This window comes from Eleutherodactylus coqui, chromosome 5 (genome assembly GCF_035609145.1).
Source record: "Eleutherodactylus coqui strain aEleCoq1 chromosome 5, aEleCoq1.hap1, whole genome shotgun sequence".
NCBI lineage: Eukaryota > Metazoa > Chordata > Amphibia > Anura > Eleutherodactylidae > Eleutherodactylus > Eleutherodactylus coqui.
In genome coordinates, this window is record NC_089841.1 from 248,201,265 (window position 1) to 248,228,790 (window position 27,526).

Below are 27,526 nucleotides of genomic sequence, written 5' to 3' on the forward strand. Positions count from 1 at the left end.
TGTCCTCATTTGTTTTAATTACTTTACATAGTTTTGTAACATCTGTAAATATTGATATTGTCACGATCTGGCGCAGGACTGGAGTCACTTGTTGTAACCGCCGCTGGCTGGGAACATGGTCAGGGAGGCAGCCAGGGTCTGGTGCAGTACAAAAGGTTCAAGCAGTAGCGAAGTCAGGAGGAAATAGCCGGGGTCTGGTACACGAGGTGGACAATCAGTCGGTAGAGGGGCAGGTATGAAGGAAGATGGCTTGGTTAGAGGCACAAGGTACAATAAACATGCAAGGAAGGAGGGAACAGGGCCAGGTTTATTTAGGAGACTAATTAGGGAAAGTACAAGACACGGGGTAGACTTAGACAGGGAAATACAAAGCCAGGAACATGGAACAAGAGACATGGGATTGTGAACACAGGACTAGAATTCAGGGGACCTATCCAGTATGCTGAATAGCTCAATAAGAAGGGCTACTGCTTGGAGTACAGAAGGTCGCAGGTTTAAATCCTGACAGCCCCTTCCTTCCAGGATGGCCTGTAAACATCCCAGGGTACCTATGGTGGAAGCCACTGGTGAGCCTAGGGGCATGGACATAGCAGGCTGGTTCCCAGGAATTTTCTTCAGGCCACTGTACCAAGTCTGTATGAAATCTGGAGTCAAAGATTTTGCAGCTTTAAAAGTCTGTGGTTGACATAATCATAATGAACCTAGGGTGTAACCCATAGTTTGCAAAGAATGGACCCTGTGGGGTTGAACTGTGACTGGTAATTTTGTATGTGAATTCCGCTGTTGGTAGATAGTCCACCCAATCATCTTCGAGGTGGGGGATGAAACATCGCAGGTATTGTTCTAGTGTCTAATTTGTCCTTTCAGTCTGACCGTTGGACCTGGGGGGTGGAACACAGACGATAGATTTACGAAGATGCCCAGGGAAAAGCTTTTCCAGAATTTTGATGTGAATTGCACCCCCCTGTCAGAAACGACATCATCTGGTATTCCATGCAGTCTGAATATTTCTATAATTATCAGTTCCGCCATATACTCAGCTGTTGGGATCTTCTTGGTGGGGATGAAATGGGCCATCTTAGTAATAAGCCTGTCTACCACCACGAGAATAGTGGTCATCTCTTTTGAAGAAGGGAGGTCCATAGAAATCGATCCCCAAGGTCTAGATAGGTCCAGAAGTGGCTGTAGTAGACTCAGAGGATGGGCTCTTGGTATCTTATCTTGTTATATGCACACGTATCACAGGATTTGACATACTGCTTTACATCATCCTTGGAATTTTGCCACCAGAAGAAGTGAAGCAGGAGCTCCAAGGTCTTGGTGATCCCGAGATGGACAGCAAGTTTTGAGTCATGGATCTGTTTTAGGACTTCGAATCGGCCCACGTCTAAAATGTACAGAGTCTGTTTTTCTGTATCCAGAACCCCTTTTTGTAAGAAGAATGTGCTTCCTTGGAAGGTTGCTTGAGGAAAGGATTACTTTCATACCCTTCTTTAACCCTTGTTAGCAGTTCTTTAGGAGTAAGACTTCCCCAAAAACATTTTTGGACCAGGATAGTACTGTCCATCTCAGCCTCCTCCTCAGATTCACCCAGAATCCTCAACAAGGCATTGGCCTTACGGATTCTGGAACCTGATCGATAGAAGACAATAAAGTGGTATCTTGAAAAGAATAAGGCCCATTGTGCTTGTCTCACTGACAGTCTTTTGGCTGCATGAAGAAACTCTAAATTCCTATGATCTGTGAGAATAGTCATCGGATGATTAGCTCCCTCCAGAAGGTGTTTCCATTCAGAGAAAGCTACCTTGATAGCTAGAAGTTCCCTATTCCTATTGTGGCAGTTTCTTTCTGCAGGCAATAAGATGTATGATAGAAATGCACATGGATGCAGCTGCATTTTGCTTCTGACTCGTTGTGACAGGATAGCACCCACTGACGATTTGGAGGCATCAGCTTCGACAACAAAGGGGAATTCTGGATTTGGGTGGACCAGCACCAGTGCTGACGCAAAGAGGGTCTATAATTTCCCATAGGCATCCTGCGCCTCTGGGGACCATGAAAACGCTTGCGTTGTCTTCGTGGGAGCGGTGATGGGCAGGATGTTTTTTTTTTTTTTTTTAAAAGCCCGTTATGAATCTCCTGTCAAAAATTTGCAAACCCGACAAAGCGTTGAACCTCTTTTAAGTTCTTGGAAGCAGGCCAATCAACAACAGCACTAATCTTGTTGGGGTCTATTCTCAAACCATTTGGAGAGATGATATACCCCAGAAACTCCATCCAGTTTTGTTCAAATTCACATTTCTCTAGTTTGATATAGAGGTGGTTCTTTTGAAGTCACTCCAAGACCAATCGGACCCGATTACATTTTTGTTCCAAATTGTCATTGAGGTAGGCCACTACAAATTGATCCAATAGATCTCGAAAAACATTGTTAATATAATGTAGAAAGGTGGCAGGAGCGTTACAAAGCCTGAATGGCATGACTAGATATTCAAAGTGTCCATATCTTGTTCTGAACTCAGTCTTCCATTCATCCCCGGGCACATCCGTACCAGATTATAGTCCAAAAATATTTTATTATGATTATTATAGCAAACACCAAAAATCACTGGTTCAATCATACACTTTCACAAACACAATGTAATACAAATCCTCATAAGATAAAGTGAGATATAACAACTAAGAAATCCAGTTTTTATCTAGTCAGTAGCATATAGACAAGATGGCATAATGGTTTTAAGCCCTATCTCTCTGAATGGAAAACAAAAGCCAAAAAATAAGACCCTACGTAAAAGGGAGGGAATAATTAGAAAAGTAAAAAAAATAAACGCCTAAGGCGAGAGCAGAAAAAGGCAGATGAATGTGACAGAGCGAGGATAATTATATCCTGGGAATGGGAGGGAGGGGAGTAAGGGGGGAATACCCAGTGTGAACCCATCTCCAAACAACAATCTAAAAAGTTTCTTAAAAGGTGCTTTGAAACCCATACTGCCAATTATGATGTTCAAACACCACTACGAAGCCACGACTCTGCCCTGAGCGAAGAGCAGAACGGAGTCCCAAGTTGCCCAGATTCTATAGTGTTTAGAAAATTTATTTTCAAATCCCGCACACAACTCTTCCATGTATTTAAGAGTATCCATAGCCTCCAACCACATCAACATCATGGGGGATCTCCATTTTCTGGGGATAATTTGTCTCATTGCTATTAGGAAGAAATTTAAGACTGATCTCTTGGCCTTTGCAATTGAGCCCGGCATCACTGAGAGGAGTGCCGTTTCTGGTGAGAACTGAATTGTGTTCTTGCTAACCTCATTATAGAGCGTGTTCACCTCTCAGCATTCCGAAATCAATGGGCACAACCACCATAAGTGTATATGAGTGCTCACATCCCCGTTACATCTCCAGCATCTATCTGAGTGCTGGGGGAAGATCCTAGCCAATCGCACTGAGGTTCTATACCACTAGGTGAGAATTTTAAAATTGAGTTCCTGAATCTTGCCCAACTCTGACATTTTATATGTAAGGATAAAAGCTTTGGACCAAGACTCCTCCGGTAGTTCCCGACCCATGTCTTTCTCCCATCCTTTTATATAGGTCAGATTCCTCTTGTGACCCTCCCTCCAGGTGTTAGGGGTCCTGGCTTAGAGATCAGGTGCATTCTGGAGGCATATCCACCCCATGTCTCAAGGAAACTCCCCATAAACGAGGACCGCTACAGTTCCCGGGCTCCTCCTACCGGGTAACCAGGTGCTGGCCACTTGGTGAGGCGCAGAGATCTGCTCTGTTTCTACCCTCCGCGGAATATCGCAGCGGAGTCCACCACGGCGCCTCTGAAAACCCCCACACTTGCCACTTCGGATCAGCCGTACGCATCCTGCATGGAGGGCCGGCGCAGTACAGCACATGACGCGCTGGCAGTGTCAGATGACGCGGTGGGCGGGGACGTGTATTCACCTTATTCAGCTGTGCTACAGCAGAAGTATTGCGTGACAGCCGGCTTCCATTTTCTACAATGGAAGCCGGACGCACGTATTCCCGCGGCAAATAAGACATTTCTTTCACGCGGTGGAATTCCGTAGTGTGAACATTGAGCTATTAGTTTCAACAGAAGATAATAGGTGTGTGGCAACGCCACAGATTTCGGCCGCGTAAAACGTGGCAGAAATCTGACCATGGGCATTAGACCTAAAAGTGTATATGATAAATTATGTCATGCGGTCTCTTTGGGTCCGTCGGTTTAGGTCCTGGGGATCTGTGTATCCTGTTGATTTCTAGTGGTTAATCTGAGGAGCATTGTAGCTCCCCCAAGAAGGATTGAGCCCAAGCTTCCAGATGTTCGCCTGTGATATCTTTCGAGAGGCCCCGAATGTGGATATTCTTGCGTCTGTGTCTGTTCTCCTGTTATGCATCATAATATCCGAAATCTGGGTTGAGTGTGCTTGAACCACCCGGCTGTTCTCATCCAGAACTGTCAAGGTTTCTTACTGAGCTTCCTCAACCTGTATCACTCACTGCCCTATTTGGTATATTTCTTTCTGTAGCGTAGTGAGAGCCTGCTTATTAGAGGATTCCAATCTTTGAAATGGGGTATCCAGCTCTGCTTGGGTAGAGAGGGACATTATGCGGTCCTTCCATACTTTGTCTTTATCTTTAGCATTGGCATTATGCGCAATCCTGTTTTCCTTATCTGTGTCTGCAGATGAGCTATGCCTGCTGGGGTAGGGGGCTCCTAGCAGTGGAATATCACTCCTCAGGTGTCATGTGCATGGCGTGATGTGATTACAGTCCTTCCCGGCTTTGTCTTTAACTTTGGCATTATGTACACTTCTATCTTCCTTATTTATGCCTATGTCTGCTGGGGCAGGGCACTCCTCCACGAAGTCCCTGGACTATCACTGCTCTCAGGTGTCATGTGTAAAATGTGCTCCTGGTTGCAGTCGTGTGGGGCTGAGGGTGAAGGCTTTCCTCTACTCACAGTTGACCGGCAAGAGAATCCTCCACCAGCTTGCCTGTCAGGGCTGCTTGTCTGCTGTTGTGCAGTGGAGCCTGTTTTCCTCCAGGGCTGCCACCGAGGGAAGTCTCCTCCAAATGTGCTGACTGTTCAGCCAGTGCCATCTTAGATCCCTGATCCGGTGCATGGTCCGTGGGAAAGAAGCGCTGCAGATTTCCAGATTCTCCTTCCTGCGCTGATGACTTTCGCCCTCTGACCTCATTTCCCCATGACTCCTCTAGTAAGTGTTGTGCGGCTTCTGGTGCTGGTTAAAGTGAGGAAGTGGCGGAAGCTCTCAGAATGAGCTGCCTACTCCGCCATTCACAAGCCACGCCCCTTCCATACCAGATCATATGCCCTTCTGAGATCCTATTTAGTAAACACTTTGGCATGCTGAATAGGAAGGGCTACTGCTTGGAGTACAGGAGGTCGCAGGTGGAACGCCTGGCAGATATTTTAATGACCTGGTAGGATTGTACAGTAATAAATATATTAAAAAGAATAGGGTCTAATACTGGCCCCTGTGGTACCCCACTAGTAATGGTGACCTAATCGGAGTATGTACCATTTATAACCAACCACTGCTTTCTATCACTGAGCCAGTTAGTTAGCCACTAACACACATTCTCATTTTATATACCAACCTTTTTTGTAGCACAGTATCAAATGCTTTGGAAAAATCAAGAGCTATGAGAGCCAATGGACTCTCCCCAGGCCAGTCCAGAACTTACCTCCTCATAGAAGCTAATCAGATTAGTTTGAAAGGAGTAACCCTTCATAAACCCATGCTGATATGGAGTTATACAGTTTTTTTCCTTGAGCTGCTCCAGGATAGCATCTCTTAAAAATCCTTCAAACATTTTACCCACAGTAGAAGTAAGACTTACCAGCCTATAGTTCAGGGTTCACTTTTCGAACCCTTTTTTGAATATTTGATATAACATTTCCTATGTGTCAATTCAGTAGAACACACCCTGCTACTATAGAGCCTTAATATAAGAATGGTCTGTCTATCATATTAATTAATTCCCTTAGAGCCCGGAGGTGTAGTCCACCAGAACTCAGTGATTTTGTCTATTTTAATCTTTTTAAGGCGGCTCTGTACTTCTTTCTAGGTTAGACTGGTGACATTTAATGAAGAGTTTACTTTATCACACTGCATTTCACTTTCCTGAATGAACACACTGGCGGAAAAACTATTTAACAGATTTGTTTTCTCCTTTATCACTCTCTTTTTCCCCTTATTACTTTTTAAAGGGCCTACACTTTCCTTTTTAATCTTTCTGCTACTTATACAATTGAAGAATAATTTAGGGTTAGCTTTACTCTCTGTGACAATGAGTCTCTCTGCCTCCACCTTTGCTGCTTTTATTTTTCTCCTTATAAATTTTGAACGCTTCTTTGCAACCTTCTTGTTTTAGTAGTTTAAACGCTTTCTTTTTGTTGTTTATTGCCGCCTTTTTATCTTTATTAAGCCACATCGGTTTTCTCTTATTCCTAATCCTTTTATTCCTGTAAGGTATGAACTTCTCACAGTGAGTGTTTAAGCTGGTTTTAAAAATGTCCTATTTATTGCCTGAACTCTTATTTCTGAGGACATGGTCCCAATCAATAAGGTTCAGAGCATCTCTAAGCTAATTGAACTTTGCCTTCCTAAAGATTTTAGTATTTTTGCAGCTCCCCGATAAAACTCCCTATTGAAAGAAAAGTGGAAATGTTTAATCTTGTCTTTCAAACTAAATAACCCCAGTCTTGATAACCTCTCTGGATATTGTAGTCCACTCATTCCATTTATTACTTTAGTTACTCGACTTTGACCCTGCTCAAGCTCTGATATGTCCTCCTTGAGTACCGGTGCCCAAAACTGTCTGGCAGTATTCCATGTGTGGCCTGACCAGTGACCTGTAAAGACAAAAGAACAATGTTCTTGTCATGTGGCCCTAGACCTCTTTTGATGCGTCCATGATCTTATGTGCTTTAACAGCAGCTGCCTGACACTGGTTGCTTCAGTTAAGTCTACAGTTAAAGGGGTTGTCTAGCGCCGAAACGGGTTTTTTTTTTCAACCCCCCCCCCGTTCGGCGCGTGACAACCCCGATGCAGGGACTGAAAAAAAGAACAGCACAGCGCTTACCTGAATCCCCGCGCTCCGGTGACTTCTATACTTACCGGTGAAGATGGCCGCCGGGATCCTCTACCTCCGTGGACCGCAGCTCTACTGTGCGGTCCATTGCCGATTCCAGCCTCTTGATTGGCTGGAATCGGCACGTGACGGGGCGGAGCTACACGGAGCCCCATAGAGAACAGGAGAAGACCTGGACTGCGCAAGCGCGTCTAATTTGGCCATTAGGCCATTTTAGACGGCGAAAATTAGACGGCAACCATGGAGACGAGGACGCCAGCAGCGGAGCAGGTAAGTGAAAAACTTTTTATAACTTCTGTATGGCTCATAATTAATGCACAATGTACATTACAAAGTGCATTATTATGGCCATACAGAAGTGTATAGACCCACTTGCTGCCGCGGGACAACCCCTTTAACTAAAATCCTCAAGTCCATTTCCTTGTCAGTTTTACCCAGTAGTTTCCCATTTAGTGTTCAATGTTTTCCTTGTTCATATGCATAATCTTTCATTTCAAGTGTTAAACCTCATTTGCCACTTTTCTGCGCAAAGCCGGCGTGGATTTGCCAGCTGCAGCATGTGCATTTTTTTCTCTAATTCCGCTGCGGCAACGCTCTCCTCTATAGGTGCGCCGGCCACAACGGAAAAGCGAGCGGCCAGGCCGCTTCAAAACCCGCGGCTAAGTTCTGCAGGTTTTGAAGCAGCGCTTTCCCAGTGGAAATCTCGCGTTTTTCGCTATGGCCAAACCGTGAGATTTCCGTCGGGATTCCGGCGTGTGAGAACCAAGCCTCAAGGTACAATCCCTCTACAAGGTTGTTAATAAATATGTTAATAGGGTCCAGTACTGACCCCTGTGGTACCCCATTTGTAATGGTGCCTAAGAATATGTACCATTAATTACCCCCCTCTGCTTCCATTCAGAAAAGAACCCGAAACAGGAATGTATATACGCATTCAAATATAATCAGATGGGTGCTATATGTTTGGATCTGTCTGCTCATTGACAATGTAATAAAAGTATCCATCGTATATAACTTTTTTGCTCCTGTCAACCATACAGCAGACTGCACTATTCGAGATGTAAATTTGGAAAATGTATGGCAAAAGTGTATCCCTATTACCAACTTGTGATAACGCTGAAGTATACTTTGTAATCCAAACCTAACGTATACAATATGTTTGTGTAAGAATATCTAAATTAATGTAAGTTATTTATTTTTAATAGGATTAGAACCTCAACTTTAACTGACTGATCTTCTAACTCAACTCATCCCGTTGAAATCGGACAAAAACCAAGATGGATCCCATGTCTCCAGAAGCACATGGGTGGACTATTCTCCAGAAACTGAATGAACAGAAATCAATGGGCCTTTTTTGCGATGTTTCCTTGATGGTGGAGGGTAAAATATTTCTTGCCCATAAAAATGTCCTTTCAGCTTGTAGTGAATATTTTTATGCAGCCCTAAGCAGAAATGAGCAGCAGCAGTTCTTGGTTCTAGACAGTGTGAGCCTGGAGGGCTTCAGTCATCTTCTAGATTTTATATACACATACAAAATTCCGACTTGTCACGTCCAAGACTTTATGCAGGCTGCCCAACTGCTGCAAGTTAGCCTCCCACTCACTGTTCAAGTGGTCAATGTATCCAGCAGTCCACATAACGGTAGTCCCAAAGAAGAAATCTGCATCCCAGACGATGACGATTATGATGCACCAAATCAGGATTCAGAGATGAGAGAAATTGATGGTCAACCAAGACGAGAGAGAAGCCGACAGGATAACCTTCAGAATCTTGGCAACACTCTTTATAAAGGGGAAAGAAGACGGTTGGAAACCATGACTCATATCAAAGATAAAGCGAACCTATACAAAAGGCCTACGTTTTATAAAGAAGCCTATGTCGTTCGAAAGCCAGGATACTTTATGAGAAAACCACTTTCGAAGAGTGGAAGGTTGGAGAGAGAAAGTCCGGTAGAGGACTGCAATGATAACTCCTTTAATAACTCTGGTTATTCCAGACAAGGGCCTATTACAATTCACAATGATGGTTCTTCAGAAGAAGCAGATGATGAAGCGGCAGATATTTGCATTAATTTATGCGATGAGCCTGACACACCCGATCGTTTGGAACCTATGAATAATCTAAGATTACATGGAGAGGCTCTCAAACCGAAGATCTACTCTACCATAGTTGGGTTGGAGAATACTAATGCTATGGAGAGAACAGATGGGAGCGAAAACCTTGCTGAAGTAGTACACAAATGTGACCGATGTGAACTACTATTGTCCTACACAGAATTTCTAAATCACCAGGATGATCCGGGAGTGAACATTCTCCAGTGCAGCTTTTGTGATAAGCAGTTCAATTACAGGTGAGAGTCGTATTGATAATTATGTTGACCTGGTTATGACAATGTATGTAGTATCCTGTACATCTAAGGGGGTTATTTTTGCATTCTTTGGTAAATTTCAGTGGCTACAATGCATTATAGATCATAGCAAATGTTACCCATAGGGTAATGTCCCTGTTGAGCCCTCAGGGTAGCTCCTATGTGTTGATGCATTGGAAGAGGCAATGTCTTCTCCCAATGCATCTATGATGGTAGGTGTGTGGAGTCTGGATTCAGATTGCTTTCCTCCAGTTGAATAGCCCGATCAGATAAAAAAAATCATCCGTTTTGAATTTCCTTTTTAAATTAACCCTTTGTAATCCAATTTTGGATTCAGGGTTTCCTAGGGAGGTTTCTTTTTCTGCCATTATACAATGGCGCCATCTGCTGGCTAGAGCCAGGACTGCGGTAAGGGACATGCTGGAGAGGCCCCCGACAACAAAGCGGCCAGCAATATACAGTAAGAATACCCTGCCAGACGTCTTCTGACATCGGAGCTGTACAGGCTTCAATCAAAATGTCTGAACATGTCAGAGAGTGGATTGGAAAGGGTTAAGAGTTGAGTAACCTGCCTCTCTTAACCCCATAAGGATGCAGCCTATTTTATTTTTTTTAATCATTTTAGTTTTTTCCTTCCCACAATCATAACTCTTATATTTTCAATTAACATTGAGGGCTTGTTTTTTGCGAGGCAAGTTCTACTTTTCAATGCTACTATATAATGGACTGAAAAACCTTAAGTGCAGTGAAATGGAAAACAAGGTGCGATTTAGACATTTTTTTTTGGGGGGGGGGGGGCTTGATAGGCAATCTGCAATGGCAGTCCTGGGGGCTTTCAGGAGGCAGCAAAGCTTTTCTACTGTTCTTCTAGCTCTGGCCACTGATACAGAAGTCTGGGTCAGCTGCACTGAAAGCAGTCAGAGGATCAGTTGATTGGCGGAGATCCCGAGAAGCGCACTCCCACCGATCAACGCCTTATCCTGAGGATAGGTCATCAATAGTAAATGCTTGGAGAACCCCTTTAATGCCAACTTGGTTGCGATTTATTATCACTCAGAAATCCTTTGGATCAGTAGTGTTTATTTACCACATAACCAGAATATCCACGATAAAACTTGTTACATAACAGTGACTCCTCGCAAGACCCTGTTTGCCATAGACTCCCTGGGGTACCTATAGTAGGATACCGTATGTTGCCCTCAGGGTGGAGAGCATAAGGCCTCATGTCCACGGGGAAAATCAGGCCTGCCGCGGATTCTCCATGGAGAATCCGTAGCGGGTCCCTCCTGCCCCGCGGACGTGAGGCCTAAAAATCAGAATAAACTCACCTGCTCCGGATGATGCGGATCTTCCTTCCTTCACGGCCAGATCTTTCTTCAGCCCGGCGGATGTACTCGGCACGCCGGCGGCGTGCCGCGTGCATGCGCCGGGCACATCCGCCGGGCCGAAGAAAGAAGATCCAGCTGCGAAGAAGGGAAGAACTGCATCGTCCGGAGCAGGTGAGTTTAATTCTGGTAGGGTCTCCCGCGGATCCGGACGGCTTCCATAGGCTTCAATAGAAGCCTGCGGGAGCCGTCCCCGCGGGAGATCCGCACGAAAATGGAGCATGTCAATTTTTTTTTTCCCGCACGCGGATCCGCGCCTGACGGGAAAAATGACTTCCGCAGGTATTTAACTACCTGCGGGTGTCCAATGCATCCCTATGGGCGCGCGGATCCGCGTGCGGGAGAACCACTGCGGATTTAAAGCCCATGGATATGAGGCCTACAGGTGGTGATAGATTCCCTTTAACCAAACGATGTGTTAAAGATGAGAGGATGTTTTAATGTGATTGATTAGAATAGACATTGGGCTGCTGAACGTTTGTATGGCACATGGATGGCGATGATAAAATTGTGTTGCTGCAGTTAATATAGCGCTCTGTCATATCTTTTATAATGTGGCATACCTTTAAGCACTTCTATAATGTGTGTTTCTTTTCTTGATCACTTTTAAGTTGTCAGCTTTCTTTGCACCAATCAAGCCACCATGACAAGAAGTTTTACCAATGTGACCAATGTGGGAAGGAATTGACTACTCAGAAGAAGTTGCACGACCACATTGCTTACCACTCCGATGCCAGGCCTCATAAATGCAATCTTTGTGACAAGGCGTATAAAGTAAAAAGTATGTATACAATGAGTCGTAGATACTTGATGCATTTGTGGTTTAATTTCTTGTATGTGGGGGAAATGTACAGATCAGGTGGATATATTGTATATGTAATAATACATTATGATGATCGTGGTAAAATTGTTCTGGTAGATCTTTTTCAGAGGTTGGGATAATTTCTTGGTTAGATTTTCTCCTGCCCCTAAGGCCCATTTACATGCAAAGACAACTTTTCAAACGATTGAAAGATTGACAGTTTTAGCAATTGTCTTGCATAAAGTGTTAATGGACACTAGGGCCTCCTGGAGCTGTTTGCAGAGCACAGCATGTGGTCTGAGCTCTGCACTGAGCTTTATTGTTTTCGCACGGGCTGTCGGCAGAATACAATGTAATCTCCAACTCCCGTGCAGAACAACGTGCGGTCCCTGTCATCTCTCTCCAGCTAAACCATGGATTTTAAGCTCACCTTAAAATCATTGTTCAGCCGAAGAGTGAATGATGGCAGCAATTACACTCAACGATTATCGCTCATATGCCATAGTTTGAACGACTTTTGAGCGATAATCATTGCGTGTAAATGAGCCTTTAGACATTTCCGGTATGGTAATTATTCTAATGGTAAAGGTTCTGGTTTGTGAATTTATAGAATTAAAATTTAGATTCCTAAAGGGTTGTCCCACCTCTAGATTGTGTTGTACACAGGCTAAGATGTGTTATATCTTTTATATACGTATAGGCCAATTAGATTGTCTCTTTTTGAATTCCTATAGGGTCCTTGTTCTAGAGAGAAACTGTACCCTATCTTTATGGTGATGCATTAATGGGAGAGATCAGGGATGAGAACTATTCAGTGGCCTTTATTTATAACTAACTTTAGGCACGTCGTCTACATTAAGTAGCGTGAGACAAGAATCAAGTCATAGAAAATATATCTAACATGCTTTTACCATTACATGACCAAATCAGATTAATATTTTAGATTGCAGTTGGAAAATGAAAGTATACATTCCCATGGGGAAATCTGGGGGAAATTCACATGCAGCAGATCTTGCTGCAGAAATCTCTTCAACTTTGGGGAGATTTTTTTTAACTGCACTATATGCATTTTATTAAACAATATTTGCAGTTTGTTGTAATTAAACCCTTTGGACCCTTCACTTCTACAGTCGGCACCCTTCATACTACAATGCAAGCTATTCGATACTTTTTAGTGCTTAGTCTGTAAAGAAAATCCCTGACAGCTCAGTTTTCAGCTTTTATCTTTGCTCTCCTGAATACACATCTAAGCTGATCTCTTTGCAATCACATAAAATAGACTTAACAGGGCTGAGCGAAGATATAACGCTATCCTTGGCGGAGGTCCTACCACTGGAAGCTTTGCCCATCAGGAGAATGGGGGTCCCAAAGGTTCACGCATGAATGAAGCAGAGGCCGTGCATTCATTTTTTATGGGAGCACCAGAAATTGCAGTATATAGGCACTTGACAGTCTTCGTTCCTCCAATCAAAATGCAGGGAACACAGTTGGATGGTTGCACACATGCTCTAAGGGTGACACTTAAAGGGTGGCGCACATGCTCGAACTCTGCTCTACTAATGCAAGAACCATCTGGACCTTTCTTGGGCTCGGTGGGGGTCCCGGTGGTCAGAACCTCACTGATCATAAAGTGGCCTCCCTCTGCTACAGTTGTGTGCCCCCAGCGTATCTGAGGAAAAGGCGTCAGCCTCGCTGGTTTCAATAAAAGAGAAGTCTGGTTCACATCTGTGGAGAAATGTCCCGCAGGATGGCCTACAGATCTTGTATGCCTCTACGGTTGACCGTATCTCATCATGTATCCAGGCTGGAGGCGGCCTAACGGGCTACTAGCACTTCCTTTAGAATTGTACAATTTTCCCCAATAAGCGTACCCTTTCGCTCTAATATCGTAATCTCTTATATCATCATTACATTCACACTTATAAAGTTTCATTGGATTCCAACTCCTCCTCCTTGGAGAATTTTTTTTTTTCGTCAATGAGTATTTATAATTCTGTCCTCAAGAATTAAGAGATGGAGAAGAAATAATGGATTTCCGTTTTGAAGAATTTAAAGAAATCTGCAGAATATATTGCACATGCTATAAATCTGCCATATCCTCCTGGAGCATAAAGCTGGCATATTAGGCTGGAAGCCTGAGAATCTTGGGAGATGTCTGAGTTTTAGGATTAGTTAAAATGATTTTATAATTACATTTCCATTCTCTAATGACTGCAGTTTAATTTAGTTCTACGCTTCCCTATAGAACATCTCCGCTATGTTAGGAGGAAGTCTATGGCAGTCAGCGCCGTTCCTGCGGTTCCCTTTTAGAAGGGATATAATGCTAACCGGCAATATACTAATACTTCAGATACTAAAAGACGGGGATTAGGCTACTTTTCCAGAAATGGTGCCGCTCCTGACCATGGTTGGAAATCTGCTTTGTCTGGGGCCGGTTGATAAATTGTTTTGTAAAAGGTTTCTTCATAGAAATCGGACTATTTAGAACGTCTTTGTCTAGTTAAATAACGGTCCTCAAATCACCTTGGGAGGTAAGAAGCCTTAAGGTTGTAGTTTTCACTAAAAAACTTGCAAACTAAAAAAAAATGTATATTACTAGTTTTACCTTTTTTTTGCTTTTTTTTTTTTTAAATGTAAAGGGACCTCTTTCTCTTAATATTGGACCATTTATAGATGGAACCAAAAACTGGTGGGGGCGCAGTCCTGTGAACCATTTTTGGTCATGGCTTCCACCTACAGCTAGGTTTACACTATGTTTTTATCATAAGCTGAGGCATTTCATTGTTGCCTTGTGTCGGTCGTCTACATCTGGAGTGTTTGCCAACGTAATATCTCTGCGAAAGGTATGTGAACTATGTATAGGCGTATAGTGGCACATGTTCATAAGACCGTAGGGTCCCGTGGGGGGTGGAGGAGGAAACTGGATGATATAATTATTTTTTATGCCTCTGAATAGGAAAGGGAAGCGGTCAACACTTTTCCTATATAGTGAAGAAAAGGTATGCCAATGGATGCTGAAAGACCGGTCTCTTTTTTTTTTTTTGGCAAATATCCACTTCCGTGTGTCCCTGCAGATACATCTAACATACGTACGGGAGTTGGGGAACAAGGCCTGCAGTTTTTTTCTTTTCGTTTTTACTGCAGTGCAACATATGCTGGTCGAAAGAGCCGCCACAGCGGGCATTTTTCCTTTAGTTAGTATTTATAATGTATATTAATAAAGATTGGCCTGTATAATAATCCTGTACTATTTCTGCACCTCCCCCTTCCCCTGCATTCATGGGTGGTTCTACCCTACTTTTTAGGCTGGTGTCACATGAGCGTATGTGTATTTGCGTGAGCATAAGCGCAGTTTATTTGAGGAACATTGAGTATTTTACTGTACTTTTTGTACACACAAAGGTATGTGCATTTACATGTGGCAAAAAATCTGCAGATTGGTATGGCTAATTAGTCCACATGTGTTCTTTCTGTTGTACAATTATGCAGCCCATCAAAAGTCTCCTAGCGTATTTTGTGTGCATTTGCACATTCTCCATTGACTTCTCTGGGTACTTTTGCCACGCGAACATGCAGGAAAATAGAGAATGCCGTATTTCACTATATAAAGTAAGCCTTCGGCCCCCTCACACGGACGCTTTTTACCGTGATTAGCACAGGTGCTTTCAGCACCACATTAATTACAGCACAAGGCTACCATTGTTTTCAATGAGACCACTCACACAGGCGCAGACATCCGCTTGATTTTCGTGCAGCACATCTTCTATTTTTGGGAGTTTCAGCATTTTTAAAAGTGTGGCGCAGTGTTAAGGCCACAGTATGGAGTCCTACACCCTCACGACCTGAAGGTTGCAGGTTCAATCCGTGCTTGGCTCAGGTAGCCGACTCAAGGTTGACTCAGCCTTCCATCCTTCCGAGGTCTGTAAAATGAGTACCCAGCTTGGTGGGGGGTAATAAACAAATTACCTGAAAGCGCTGCGGAATATGTTGGCGCTATACAAATAACAAGTCCCCCCCTGTGTGTCGCCCACTGAAATCAATGGGCAGAGTTTTCAGCACTGCTAAAAACGAGGCACAACTTGGTGCTGGGTTTTTGACAGCGCTAAACGCTCTAGCTACATTACCTAAAGGAAGAAAAAAAGCAATACTCACCTAGCAGGCGCCGTCCAGAGACAACATAATGCTTAATACAATTCAATTGAAGTATGTATACATGGCGTCTATGTGTATATACAGGGTGTAGACAAAAAGCTGGATCCAGCATTGCATTTCCTAGGCCTGGTGTCCTAATATTGAAGTAGTGTACTTGAATAGGAAGGCCTGGATGCGCTACATGATGAATGGGTTCCTGGGACCCCTGGAACGTAGATTTCAAATTTGAATTGTGGCTCCTGTAAGAAAGCGAGTAAAACCCAATTGGAAAGTTGAAGAGTAGCATGTGGGAAGCAGAAATCACTTTCCGCATCTCTCTACGTCCCGTGGGGCCGCTGCTATGACTGAAGTAAGGAAAGCATGCTCGAACTAGCCCCCTTCTGCTACGATAGGGGCAAATAATGCAGGAGGTCGTCCACCGACTGCAGGAGATTCAGGGAAGATCCACATGGAGAATCCCTGGAAGGAATACAGGTCCAACAACATGTATATATCGTAGCAGAAGGGGGCCACTTTAAGTCAGCTTTCTTTACTTTAGTCATAGCAGCGGTCTCACGGGACTTGGAGAGATGTGGAAAGCGGATTATTAATTCTCACAAGCTGCTCTTTGCAACTATGCAATTCAGTTTTACTCTCTCTCGCTTACAGAGGCAACAATTCAAATTTGATATCCATGTTCCAGGGCCCCAGGAACCTATTCACCATACCATCATGTAGCGCATCCAGGCCTTCCTATTCAAGTAGGCGGTTATTTCAATATAGGACACCAGTACTGAGATATAGCTCTAGATCGGTCTTTTTGACTTTGCCCTGTATGTGTATGCATATAGATAGATATCTCTATTTCTTAATCAATCCAGGAGCTGATCAAAAAAGGGAACACTGCAATACTTCTTGTAGCAGTAGAAGACCTGTAGACTGACATACTCATTGGCTGAAGATTAGTTAATTTACTCCATTTTTATGCCAGTATTAGGTGGTGCAGTTGACAGAGCTGTATTCACACTACAGATCCCAACATCTTGAAACTTCAAACAGTTGACTAAATATGTGTTCAGTTGTTGGCTGTTCTATCCCAATGTTGCTGAAGATTTTATAAGGGTTACTAAGGTGCTTTTTACACGGAACAGTTATTGTTCGGATTACCGCGTTTCAGCCAGAATCTGAATGACTAGCGTTCAGTGTAGATGCATGAAGCAACTGAACAATGAACGAGAACTTATTCACTTCTCATTCATCATTCTGCATGCAAAAAACTGAACAGTGTATTCTTCCGTGTAAACAGGCAGTTGATCACTTATAAATGACTGCCTGTTTACTGTGAGTGGAGGTGGGTGGGCCGGAATGATCCCCTGGCCAGCTCCGCCTCCATTCACTATCTATGCCCGTACCTGTGTAATGAGCACAAGAACGATTATTGCTGAATCAACCTGTCGGGCACCGGTGCCCAATAGATCATCCTGTGTAAAAGCACCATTAGGGAGCGGCCTAGAGGTAGAGTAGTTAGGAGGGGTAGATGGCTAGAAAACATAATTCCCTATTAGATGATGGTTATTTCTCCTAGCTGACAGTGCGCCCCTTGGCCCCGCCGACGATTATTTATTGGCAGATTTTAAAAACAACACAAGGAACTTTGATGTCTTCTTCGGATGCCAATCACCAAGAAATCTCTGCAGGAGAAAGTCGTCTTGGCTCTTTTTACAGTTGCTATTTTTTACAATGATATATATATATATATCTAAATGTATCTGTCCTGATACAATTCTATATCTCTAATATGTCAGCCAAGCTTTTCAGTTCCCCTTTTTCCTTATGTATGACTTGACAGAAAATGAATAAACATTTGTGATAATGTGTTAAGACTTCCTCTAAAACTCACAGTGATTTTTGATTTAATGTCTCCGTACTTGTTCTCTGTTCAAGGATTCCCAGGATGCAGAATTGTAATAGATTCGCAGAGACACACACACAAAAAAACTCTTAGACATTGCTTCGGAAAAGCAGTCCAGCTTTACATGGCAAAGGGCAATTAGACACAGTCAAATATTGTCCAGGTTAAAGACTATTTATTTTCCCACATCTGTCACAGTGTAATCTATTTTTTCCTTGCCTATTTAAACAATAATTCATTGTTATACTCCGACTGCTTTTTGATATTTAAGAATTAAATTTGCTTTGGTAATGAACTGAGAAGTTAATAATCATTTTGCATTGCAAAAAAAGGCAATTACAGGCTGTCAAGATGTTTAGTGTCGGAGTTCATCTGAGTACTGCAGATGTCTTAGAAGAACATTTGGTAGGTGAAAGGGTGAATTCTAATTAGAAATAAAAAAAAAGAGTTTTGCTACAGACATTATAGAGTCACGAAGACAAAGAAAGCACCTACCCCTCCCCAGTCCATTTGTCAGTTGCATGCTATATTCACTGGTCATGAATGCAGTTTTTTTTAAACCTGCACTTTTGGAATAGGAAAGAATCCGTTCCCTCTGAAATTCAGTGTAAGTTGTAAAAGGAGGTAAAATCCTCATGAATTCCCCCCTCTATTTTCTTTTATATGTGCGCCTCATGGCACTTTGTGTCAGCCCCTTCCTGTACTACAAATGGGAGCTGAAGATAGAACATCCCAACCTACAACCAAATGAAATGGTGGAAAGGGTTCGTTTAGCATTTCCCAGGTACGCTACTGAAAAACCACTAGAAGACTGGGAAGAATGGCAGCTTTTTGAACCATTAACACTTGATTTAACACCAAGATCCGAGTCTTTTAAGGTCCGTTTAGACGGAACGATTATCAATCAGATAATCATTCAAACAAACGATAATCGTTCCGTCTAAACGCAAGCCAATGACTGAACGAGAATCGTTGGCCAGTTTCTGCAAGACTAGAACTCCTCATTGGCTCCTGCACCTATCGTTCAGTTAAACCCTTCTCGTTCAGTAGCTCACATAGGAATGTGAAACTCTGAACAGGAAGTAAATGATTCTCGTTGAACAAGTCAACTATGAATCTGCCTGTCTAAACCTGCTTCATGAGCTAGCTGGTGATCATGGAATCATAGAGTTGGAAGGGACCTCCAGGGTCATCGGGTACAACCCCCTGCTCAGTGCAGGATCACTAAATCATCCCAGACAGATATTTGTCCAGCCTTTGAACACTTCCATTGGAGGAGAACTCTCAACCTCCAGTGGTAACCTGTTCCACTCATTGATCACTTTCACTGTCAGAAAGTTCTTTCTAATATGTAATCTGTGTCTCCTCCCTTTCAGTTTCATCCCATTGCTTCTTGTCTTTCCTTTTGTAGATGAGAATAGGGCTGATCCCTCTGCACTGTGACAGCCCTTCAGATATTTGTAGACAGCTATTAAGTCTCCTCTCAGCCTTCTTTTGTGCAAGCTAAACATTCCTAGATCCTGTAACTGTTCCTCATAGGACATGATTTGCAGACCGCTCACTATCATGGTAACTCTTCTCTGAACTTGCTCAGTTTGTCTGTCTTTTTTAAAGTGGGGTCCCAGAACTGGACACAGTATTCCAGATGAGGTTTGACTAAGGAAGAGTAGAGGGGGATAATTACCTCACATGATCTAGACTCTATGCTTCTCTTAATACATCCCAGAATTGTGTTTGCCTTTTTGGCTGCTGCATCACATTGCTGACTCATGTTCAGTCCAATTCCTCCCATTTTGTATGTGCTTTTTTCATTTTTCTTGCCCAGATGTGAGACTTTGCATTTCTCCTGGTTAAATATCATTCTGTTAGTCGCCGCCCACTGTTCAAGCTTTTCTAGATCTTTTTGAATACTCACTCTCTCTTCCCTAGTGTTAGCTAATCCTCCTAGCTTTGTGTCATCAGCAAATTTGATCAGTTTCCCATCAATTCCCTTCTCCAGATCATTGATAAAAATGTTGAACAACACTGGGCCTAGGACAGAGCCTTGTGGTACCCCACTTGATACATTCTTCTACTTGGATGTGCAGCCATTTATGACCCCTCTTTGAGTACGATCACTCAGACAGTTGTGAATCCACCTAACAGTTGCCTTGTCAATCCCATATTTGGTCATTTTTTTCAATAAGTATAGTATGAGATGACATCCCTAGCTATTAAATGTTTTAACGGTAAACGTCCCATCGTTGGCTCGCGGTTTAAACTAAAGGATTGTTCTGTTTCAATGCTTTGAACAATAATCATTCCATGTTAACGCAACATAACCCATCTGTATATTTATGGTGGCACGAACTTCCTTCACTAGCCGGCGAATCGCATGTTTCTCGTTCGTCCAGTTTCAGCCAAGATCACACCAGCTCATGCACTTGTCGGGCAGCTTAAACACTGAACAAGAACAGCTCAAATCTTAATGAGAGTCGTACAGTCTAAACAAGCTTCCCGAGAGCGGATGAGTTTGTGATGTCACCAGCTCGTTCGATCGAGCAAATGAGAATCGCGAGATTCTCTGCCTGTGTAAAACGGGCCTTACTCTTTGGCTTTATGTAATATCACGGTCTACTGTGCTATCAGGGTGGTTTATTTACACTTCTAGTATTAGTTGACAATATATATTATTGTATTAAGAGAACTATAGTTTTTAATGTGTTTTAAGATGACTTTCTGCACCTTGCTATCACAATAAGGGTAAAATTTGACCCATCTGTAGAACAGGTGCGGGAGCCAAGTCTGTTTATGACTGTTTTTAAAGACCTAGCTCCTAGACACTAAAGAACTTTTCCAATTCATAATATGAAAGGCATGTTGAAAAGGAAATGGCAAGATCTCGATAAATTTATATTTATTCTTAGAATAGTTTAAAAGAAAATACCCTTTAACAGAAGACTGTACTAAAGATTGGAATTAAGCATCAAAAGTAGATTCATGTGTAGCCAAAATGTTGGGGAAGAACACCTTAGTTTTTAAAGACCTGCATTTCCTTCCTGACCATATGGACTGGAAAGCAGACTTTTACCTCCCCCAAAAAAGCTTGGGATGCAGTAACTTTATTCTTTAGAACTACTATCTCTGCTGCCTGTGCTGCACATTCTCTCTCTGTGATATCCCAACTGGAAGTCCATTTAAATGATAAAACCTGTAGGGATCAAATTCTAACCTTCCTGTGAGCCCTCTTTGAAATGACTTCTTTTCCAGCGGATGCCTCTGTAGATTCCATTAGACTACCCACAAGAGTGGCCACTGTCTCAAATTCACGAGGAAAGTCTTATGGCTAGAACCCTGGAAGGGAGATGTGTTTTCAAAAAGTAGACTGTGTGCCAACCCCTGTTCAGGTGAACTCTTGTTCAGGTCAAGAGATGACCTTCTGGAAAAGCCATCAGACAGTAAAAAAAAAAAGATTTTCTTACTAAATGACTCAAGAACCAAGATAGTAGGCCAAGATACTAAGAAATTCAAATTTCTTAGGAAATCAAAAGGCTTAATTTTCAATCCGCAAAATAAGCCAAAAACAGAATCTCAGCAATGATGCAAGGGGAAGGGTAGAAGACTGACTGTCCGCATTCTTCCAAGCTTGGAGCAGAATCTCGGTAAATCCCTGGAACTTGAATACTATAAGGGAGGGCCTCCTCCTGGAATTTATATCTCTACCAAGAGACCCATTTTCCCCCACAAAATCTATAATGGACCTTTTAGGAAGGAATTAAGTCAGAAATAAAAATTACTCATTCAAAAGGGGTATTAGTGCACATGTCTCTGGATGAGGAAAGGAGCTTTTACTGCCCTCTTTCTGGTGGGGAAGCCAAACAGCACTTTCAGAACAATCATGACTTTAAACAAACTAAATTGCTTCTTGCTTTACAAAAAATTTGCATGGATACTTTTAACCTTCCCAATAAATTTATGATTTGGAAATTGTTACATGGCATTCATAGATCTAAAAGATGTGTATAAGGCTGACTGCACATGACCGGGTTGGATTCCGCATGCGGGAGCCCGCAGCAGAATCTAAACCCTGCTTTGGACTCCTCAATGTAAATCCGGCCCTGTGCGGCCAGCCTTACCATATCCCAATTCATCCATCCCAACCAGCGGTGGTAACTCTGCAAGGCCACCTAATCCACCTTCAATAAAGTCATCCCATTTGGGGTTTCATCCTTCATTTATCAGGATGAAGGATGTTTTAACAATATCTTATCTAGATGACTTTCTGAGCATTTAAAGTTTGCCCCTGCCTATTAACATGGCATTTACAGAGGGTCTGCTCCACATTGTCCTCCCCAGGCTGAAACATAAATTACAAGGAATCCAACTTAAACCTTTCAAAAAGAAACCCTTTTCTGGGGATTCTACTAAATTCATCAGCCATAGACAAGATGTTGCTAGCAGTCTATCAGGCCCTCCTTCACTCATTCTACCAGATATCAGACCTCACTATAATCAGACAATGCAACAACTGTGTCCTACATATCAATGAGGGGGAACTAGATTTAAATCCCCCCATGGATCTGATTATGTCATAGGTTGGCAAGAAGTTAAAGCCCCAATGCATACTACTTGCTCTTGACTTGAGCCAATGCCCAAGTGCCCCATGACTTCTTAAGAACCCTCCCACCATTGCTTTGTGTCTGAGCTATACAGTCTCTTTGGTTTCTGCGTCTGTAAAGGTGTGTTCGTTCCTGTTGTTTTTGGTAGTGACCTGGCTTGTGTTTTTGATATTCTTCCTGTTTGATTCCTGTTTTGACCTCTGCCTGTATACTGCCCATGATCAACCTCTGCAAGCCTGTGCATCATGTTAACACAATTCCTGCTTGCTACCTTGGTACCACAACTTGGTGACTTCAGCCTACATTGTCTATGCGCCAACCATTGCTAATGCACACTGCTCTACTGATCGTGCCCTTGGGATTCACCATTGGTCAATGCCCTCTTCCAGCGTTGGCCACATTAAATTACTCCTGTTGCTATGATGGTTCAAAGTGCACAACTTGCAGCCTGGGTGCCACTTGCGACCTGCAATTCCATTCTTTCTCTGTCCTTCATATATCTGGAGACTGTGATCTCGTGACCTCCAGAAAGGAGTGAAATTAGAATAGGAGAGGGCATTTCAAGTGATTTTTTTTTTTTTCATCCACTGCTGGCCAGTGAAGTTAGTATTATAGGAGAGATGGTTGTGGCATAATCCCTTTAAAAACTATATTTTTGTATAGAAGTTAGTTGTAATTGGGGTAAAATTATCTTTTATATTTTTTTCGTTTCCAGATGATCTCACACAGCATGTTCGAGTAAAGCACATAGAGGCCTCAACAGGAAAACCACCTCTGCTTCAACTTTGCGAATTCTGTGGGCAAGCTGTGAAGCATTACAAAAGCCACAAAATCTTTTGCAGGTACTGATTCAATAGGTGAAAAAAAGGAAAATGACCCATATTTAGGGGTCTGGAAATGGGAAACCGGTTATTTAGTATTCGCTGTCCACACAATCTTTATGAACCTTGATGAAGGAAAAGTGTGATGGCTAAATAGGCAAAGTATGTCGTATCGGAAGCATCTGGAAACATTTGTTATTAACACTTTCCAATCCACTGTCTGACGTCTAAAGACATTCTGATTAAAGGCTGTACAGTTCCGATGTCGGAAGACGTCTGGCAGGGTATTCTTACTGCAGATTACTGGCCGCTCTGTTGTCGGGGGCCTCTCCAGCATATCACGTATCACAGTACTAGTTCTAGCCAGCAGATGGCGCCATTGTATAATGGCAGAAAGAGAAAGTCCCCTAGGAAACCCTGAATCTAAAATTGGATTGGAAAGGGTTAATGATGGTGTAACTCAAGTTGCAAATACTTCAGTCTGTAAACTGATGGTTGTTCTCTAAGAGCCTTCACTTTATATAGTTTTGTATATACTTATTTACATTCCATAAGGTGCCCTAATAAAAAAAACAGCTATTCGCTATATAAGTCAGGCTGCCTGCCGAAAATACCGCAAGAAAATGGATGGACTCTGCTGCTATTCTGCATCACAATCCACATGTAGCGTGGTGGGTTTGCTACGGCAGATTAAGCAGCATTTTGTGTGTATTGTGGAAATATTCCACTCGTGTGAAAGCACCCTAAGGGGATGGGAGAAAGATTGAAAGATTAGGTCAAACAATTCTTTATTTACTAAAAAATTATTCAAAAAACTTTTCCCATTTTCCCATAAAAAATAAAAGGAAATAATATAATTTAAATATTTGCTTGTTTTTTTTTTTTGGCTACGGCGATACTAATTAACGTACTATTTATGCCGCACAGTGAGTGGAAAAAAAGAAAAACATAATCCCAAACTTGCGTGTTTATTTATTTTTTTGGTCACCCTGTATTCCAAATTGAATAAAAAGTTGTACATACCTGAAAAATGTTAATCTGATAACAGCCTGCTCCACTGATAACAGCTGATCGCTCAATTCTAGCAAGCTAGAATTCAGTGATCAGCGACTCGAGCATGAAAACTGCACAACGTCCCTGCATTAGACAGAACGAGAATCGCTCAAAAGACTCCTTTGAGTGATTTTTGAGTGATTCTCGTTTTGTCTAAATGGGCCTCAAATGTAAAGTTTGTAGTTTTTGTTACTTTTGTAGTTTGTTGATTGCCATTGCTTACAGTAAACTTATTTTTCTTTTTATGCCATAAAGTGGAGTGAAGAAATTTAAGTGTGACTTCTGTGTACAGTCCTTCCATCGGATCTCCGAATTAAAGCGGCACACTTGGACACATACGGGAGAACTTCCATATCGCTGTAAAGTAAGCTAAGTAGTGCGCGTTGATTACATTCTCTGCCGATTACTCTTAATATATCTTTATAGTGCTCAGCGCTCTGTCTGATATGGAGCTCTAATTGCATCTTTCACACCTGATCTGAAGTGTTTACATTCTGGCTGCCTTCAGCTACCAATGTAGGCGATCACGGGTTTCCTGCATATCGTCTTATTGAGTTGAGTGTGTGAACATTATGCAGCACGCTCCAGCGCTCCCTACTGGTGGCTGCAGGTAACCAGCAAACTCCGGCGCCCCCTACTGGCGGCTGCAGGTGACCACAATTTTATCAGTGAGCGGTATTTCAATTCAGAGCTCCAACAGCTGGAAAGACATATTAAGAATTTAATAACTTAAACAGGGTCGGAGCAGTGCTTCCACTTCGTCCCGGTGTATCCCAGTGGGCTCTGCTTGGAAAACCACTTTAGGCTTGGAATTTACAGTAGCAGCAAAGTGCATGAGTTTTTGAAAATCTAGTCCAGACTGTAGAAAAAAGTCTCAATAAGGAGGTAAATTCCACACAAAGCTATAAAACCCGCACCAAATGCGCACAAATTTTGAGGTAGACTTTCTGCTGCAGACATTCCACAGCAAATCAGCCCGATCAGAGTGGTCCCTCTAATTTGCAAAGTCTTTACGCTGTTGGCGCCTCCTTCACTTGGCACCTAGTAGCCTCTAGTGAGCGCAGTGCTGCTGGTTAGGTGATGCAGAAGTGGCCAGCGGCGCTGCACTCACTAGAGGTCACCTGGGGTCTGGCATGTCAGAGGTAAAATCATACATTATGATAAGCCATGTCCCTAGCCACGCCCCATGACCACACCCACATTTTTGGAAGGGGTTAAAATATTTTCTATGGGGAGCTCCACAGCTGAAACGATTGGTATATGGGGTGCCAACAAGGTAGGCGCTAGATGGGGTGCCAACAAGGTAGGTTTTATGTAATTAATGGCCTATGGCAGTAAACTCGGGGCATGCATAACCTAGATCCAGTTCTGCAGACCGTCTTGCAGTATATCCCTACAGCTATCACACTAGCGCCTTTTTCATTGCAGATCTGTGGGAAGGGGTGCAGACATCCAAGTAACATGAAGAAGCATATTCGTACTGTGCACAAAGCGGACATGCGGGTGCAGATCAACCGAGAGCACGCATCTCCACGATTCTTCAAGAACAGAAGGCCATCCGCTAAGTTTTCTGGCCACGCTCTACCGCAGGGTCTGCCTTCTAATGACTCCTTACCAATTCCTGCACCTGCCGGAGATCACAGCATCCAGACAGACTCCTCAGTATCTCCGGTATCGCTTTCCTACATCTCCATGTTTACGGGTGATGAAACTGGAACCAGTGATTTTGCTCTGCGCGACTCTCAGAACACATCCGCTCATACTCCTAGAACTCAGTAGCAGAGACCTCATTACTCTTTGGGTTTTATGTCTCTGCAACAGTGTGGTCTACAGATGGCTGCCTCTGGTTTGGCTGATACCCCTAGTCATGTCTCAGGGCTCCATAAGGTGTTGGAGATTGGCTTACAGGATAGCTACCTATAGCCAGCACTGGACACAACTTTTCTTCCTGCTGGAGGAGAGCTATTTTGCATCACTTTCCTAAGAAGAATTGCCCTAAGATTCCCTACACCATCTGGATCTCCACAAGGAAAATTGGCACAGGGCTGTGCATTCAGGAACCTTCAGTACTTGCTGCAGAGCAGCATTCCCACAGTATAATGCTGCCACTACCATGCTTCAAGGTGTGGATGCTATACTTTTTGGTGGTATGTGGTATCGGACTGATGCCTAGCACAGGTTTTGTAACTTAGATGCTCAGTTATAACCCACTAGCAGTGCTGCCATTGGAGGTGGCAATTAGGGCAATTTCCCATGGTCTCCATTTTTTCCTGAGTGGTAAGAAAACCAGCTGTAACTTACCTGACAGTGCATAGGGAAAATATTCTGCTCCACTTTTAGTTCCAGGAGTCCAGCAGGGAAATTTATTACAGAGTTTTCCAAAATAGAGAGACATATACCTGTACAGTCAGTCCAGGGCAGAACAAGAATAGCCTGGGGCGAGTGGGAGCCTCCAATGGTGAGTCGCTGCTGGACATTGGTACTTCAACTCCTACACCATCAGGCATTTTACAATTTACCCCATCAAGGTCTTTAAAGATTTGATCCTCAACCTCTTCACTGACCTAGACCACCCCCTCCGAGATTGAACCAGTAACCAATTTACTGCCCTAGACCACTAGAGAAGTTACCATTTTACGCTTTAATTACTGTAGATAATTACATACAGAAATGTGAGAAAAATGTACTTGAAATTGTCGTTTACTGGTATCCGTAGGAAGAACACGAGTGCTTAGTAGTACTTCCACTGCTTGAATGGAAGAGACAAATCAACAGCAGTAAACCATAAATCAGCAATTAACTAATTCGTAGCCCAACACCATAGATAAAAGTACCTTTTAGATAGGGTGACTATAGGCTGCATAATCACTGAAATTAGTGAATTTGGGAAATAGTCGTCCCGACAGGGTCATTCCTCTTGCGGTGAAGAGAGCCGGGTGGCCCGAAGTAACTTCCTGCACACTCTGCCTCCATTCTCTGGAGGGGTAATTGATGGAATGGCTGTTAAGTGGGAGGGGTGGGCAGGGGTATTTACAGTAGAAAGTGATACCATGAGAGGGATTAGGAATTAGATGTGCCTTCTGGTATTTGTTTGCCAGAGGCTGTACCCTCCAAGGATGATAAATTAAGCTTGTTATGTTTGATAAAAGTTGAGCCGCTCTGCAGATTTGATTCCGCATTACCTTTCTCTGCCCACAAAGCTGCAGTGGAACGTGTGGCATGTGCCCGTAGAGAGAATGGAAACTGTTACCACTCATAAGAGAACATTTTTGATGAGGGCTTTAATTTGATGTGCTAATAAATGAGGGATTGCTGGCTTTTT

At 43.0% G+C, this 27,526-nt stretch overlaps 1 protein-coding gene across 1 annotated transcript in view; it reads left to right on the forward strand.

Moving 5' to 3' along the window:
* Positions 1 to 27,217, forward strand: part of LOC136628503 (myoneurin-like) — a 41,920-nt gene extending 14,703 nt beyond the window's left edge. Inside the window, exons 2-6 of the mRNA XM_066604459.1 lie at positions 8,340 to 9,484; positions 11,499 to 11,668; positions 23,046 to 23,172; positions 24,460 to 24,568; positions 25,633 to 27,217. Of these exons, the coding sequence (XP_066460556.1) occupies positions 8,412 to 9,484; positions 11,499 to 11,668; positions 23,046 to 23,172; positions 24,460 to 24,568; positions 25,633 to 25,983 (1,830 nt within the window). The 5' untranslated portion in view covers positions 8,340 to 8,411 and the 3' untranslated portion in view covers positions 25,984 to 27,217. The remainder of the gene's footprint in view (positions 1 to 8,339; positions 9,485 to 11,498; positions 11,669 to 23,045; positions 23,173 to 24,459; positions 24,569 to 25,632) is intronic.
* Positions 27,218 to 27,526: the final 309 nt, after the last annotated feature.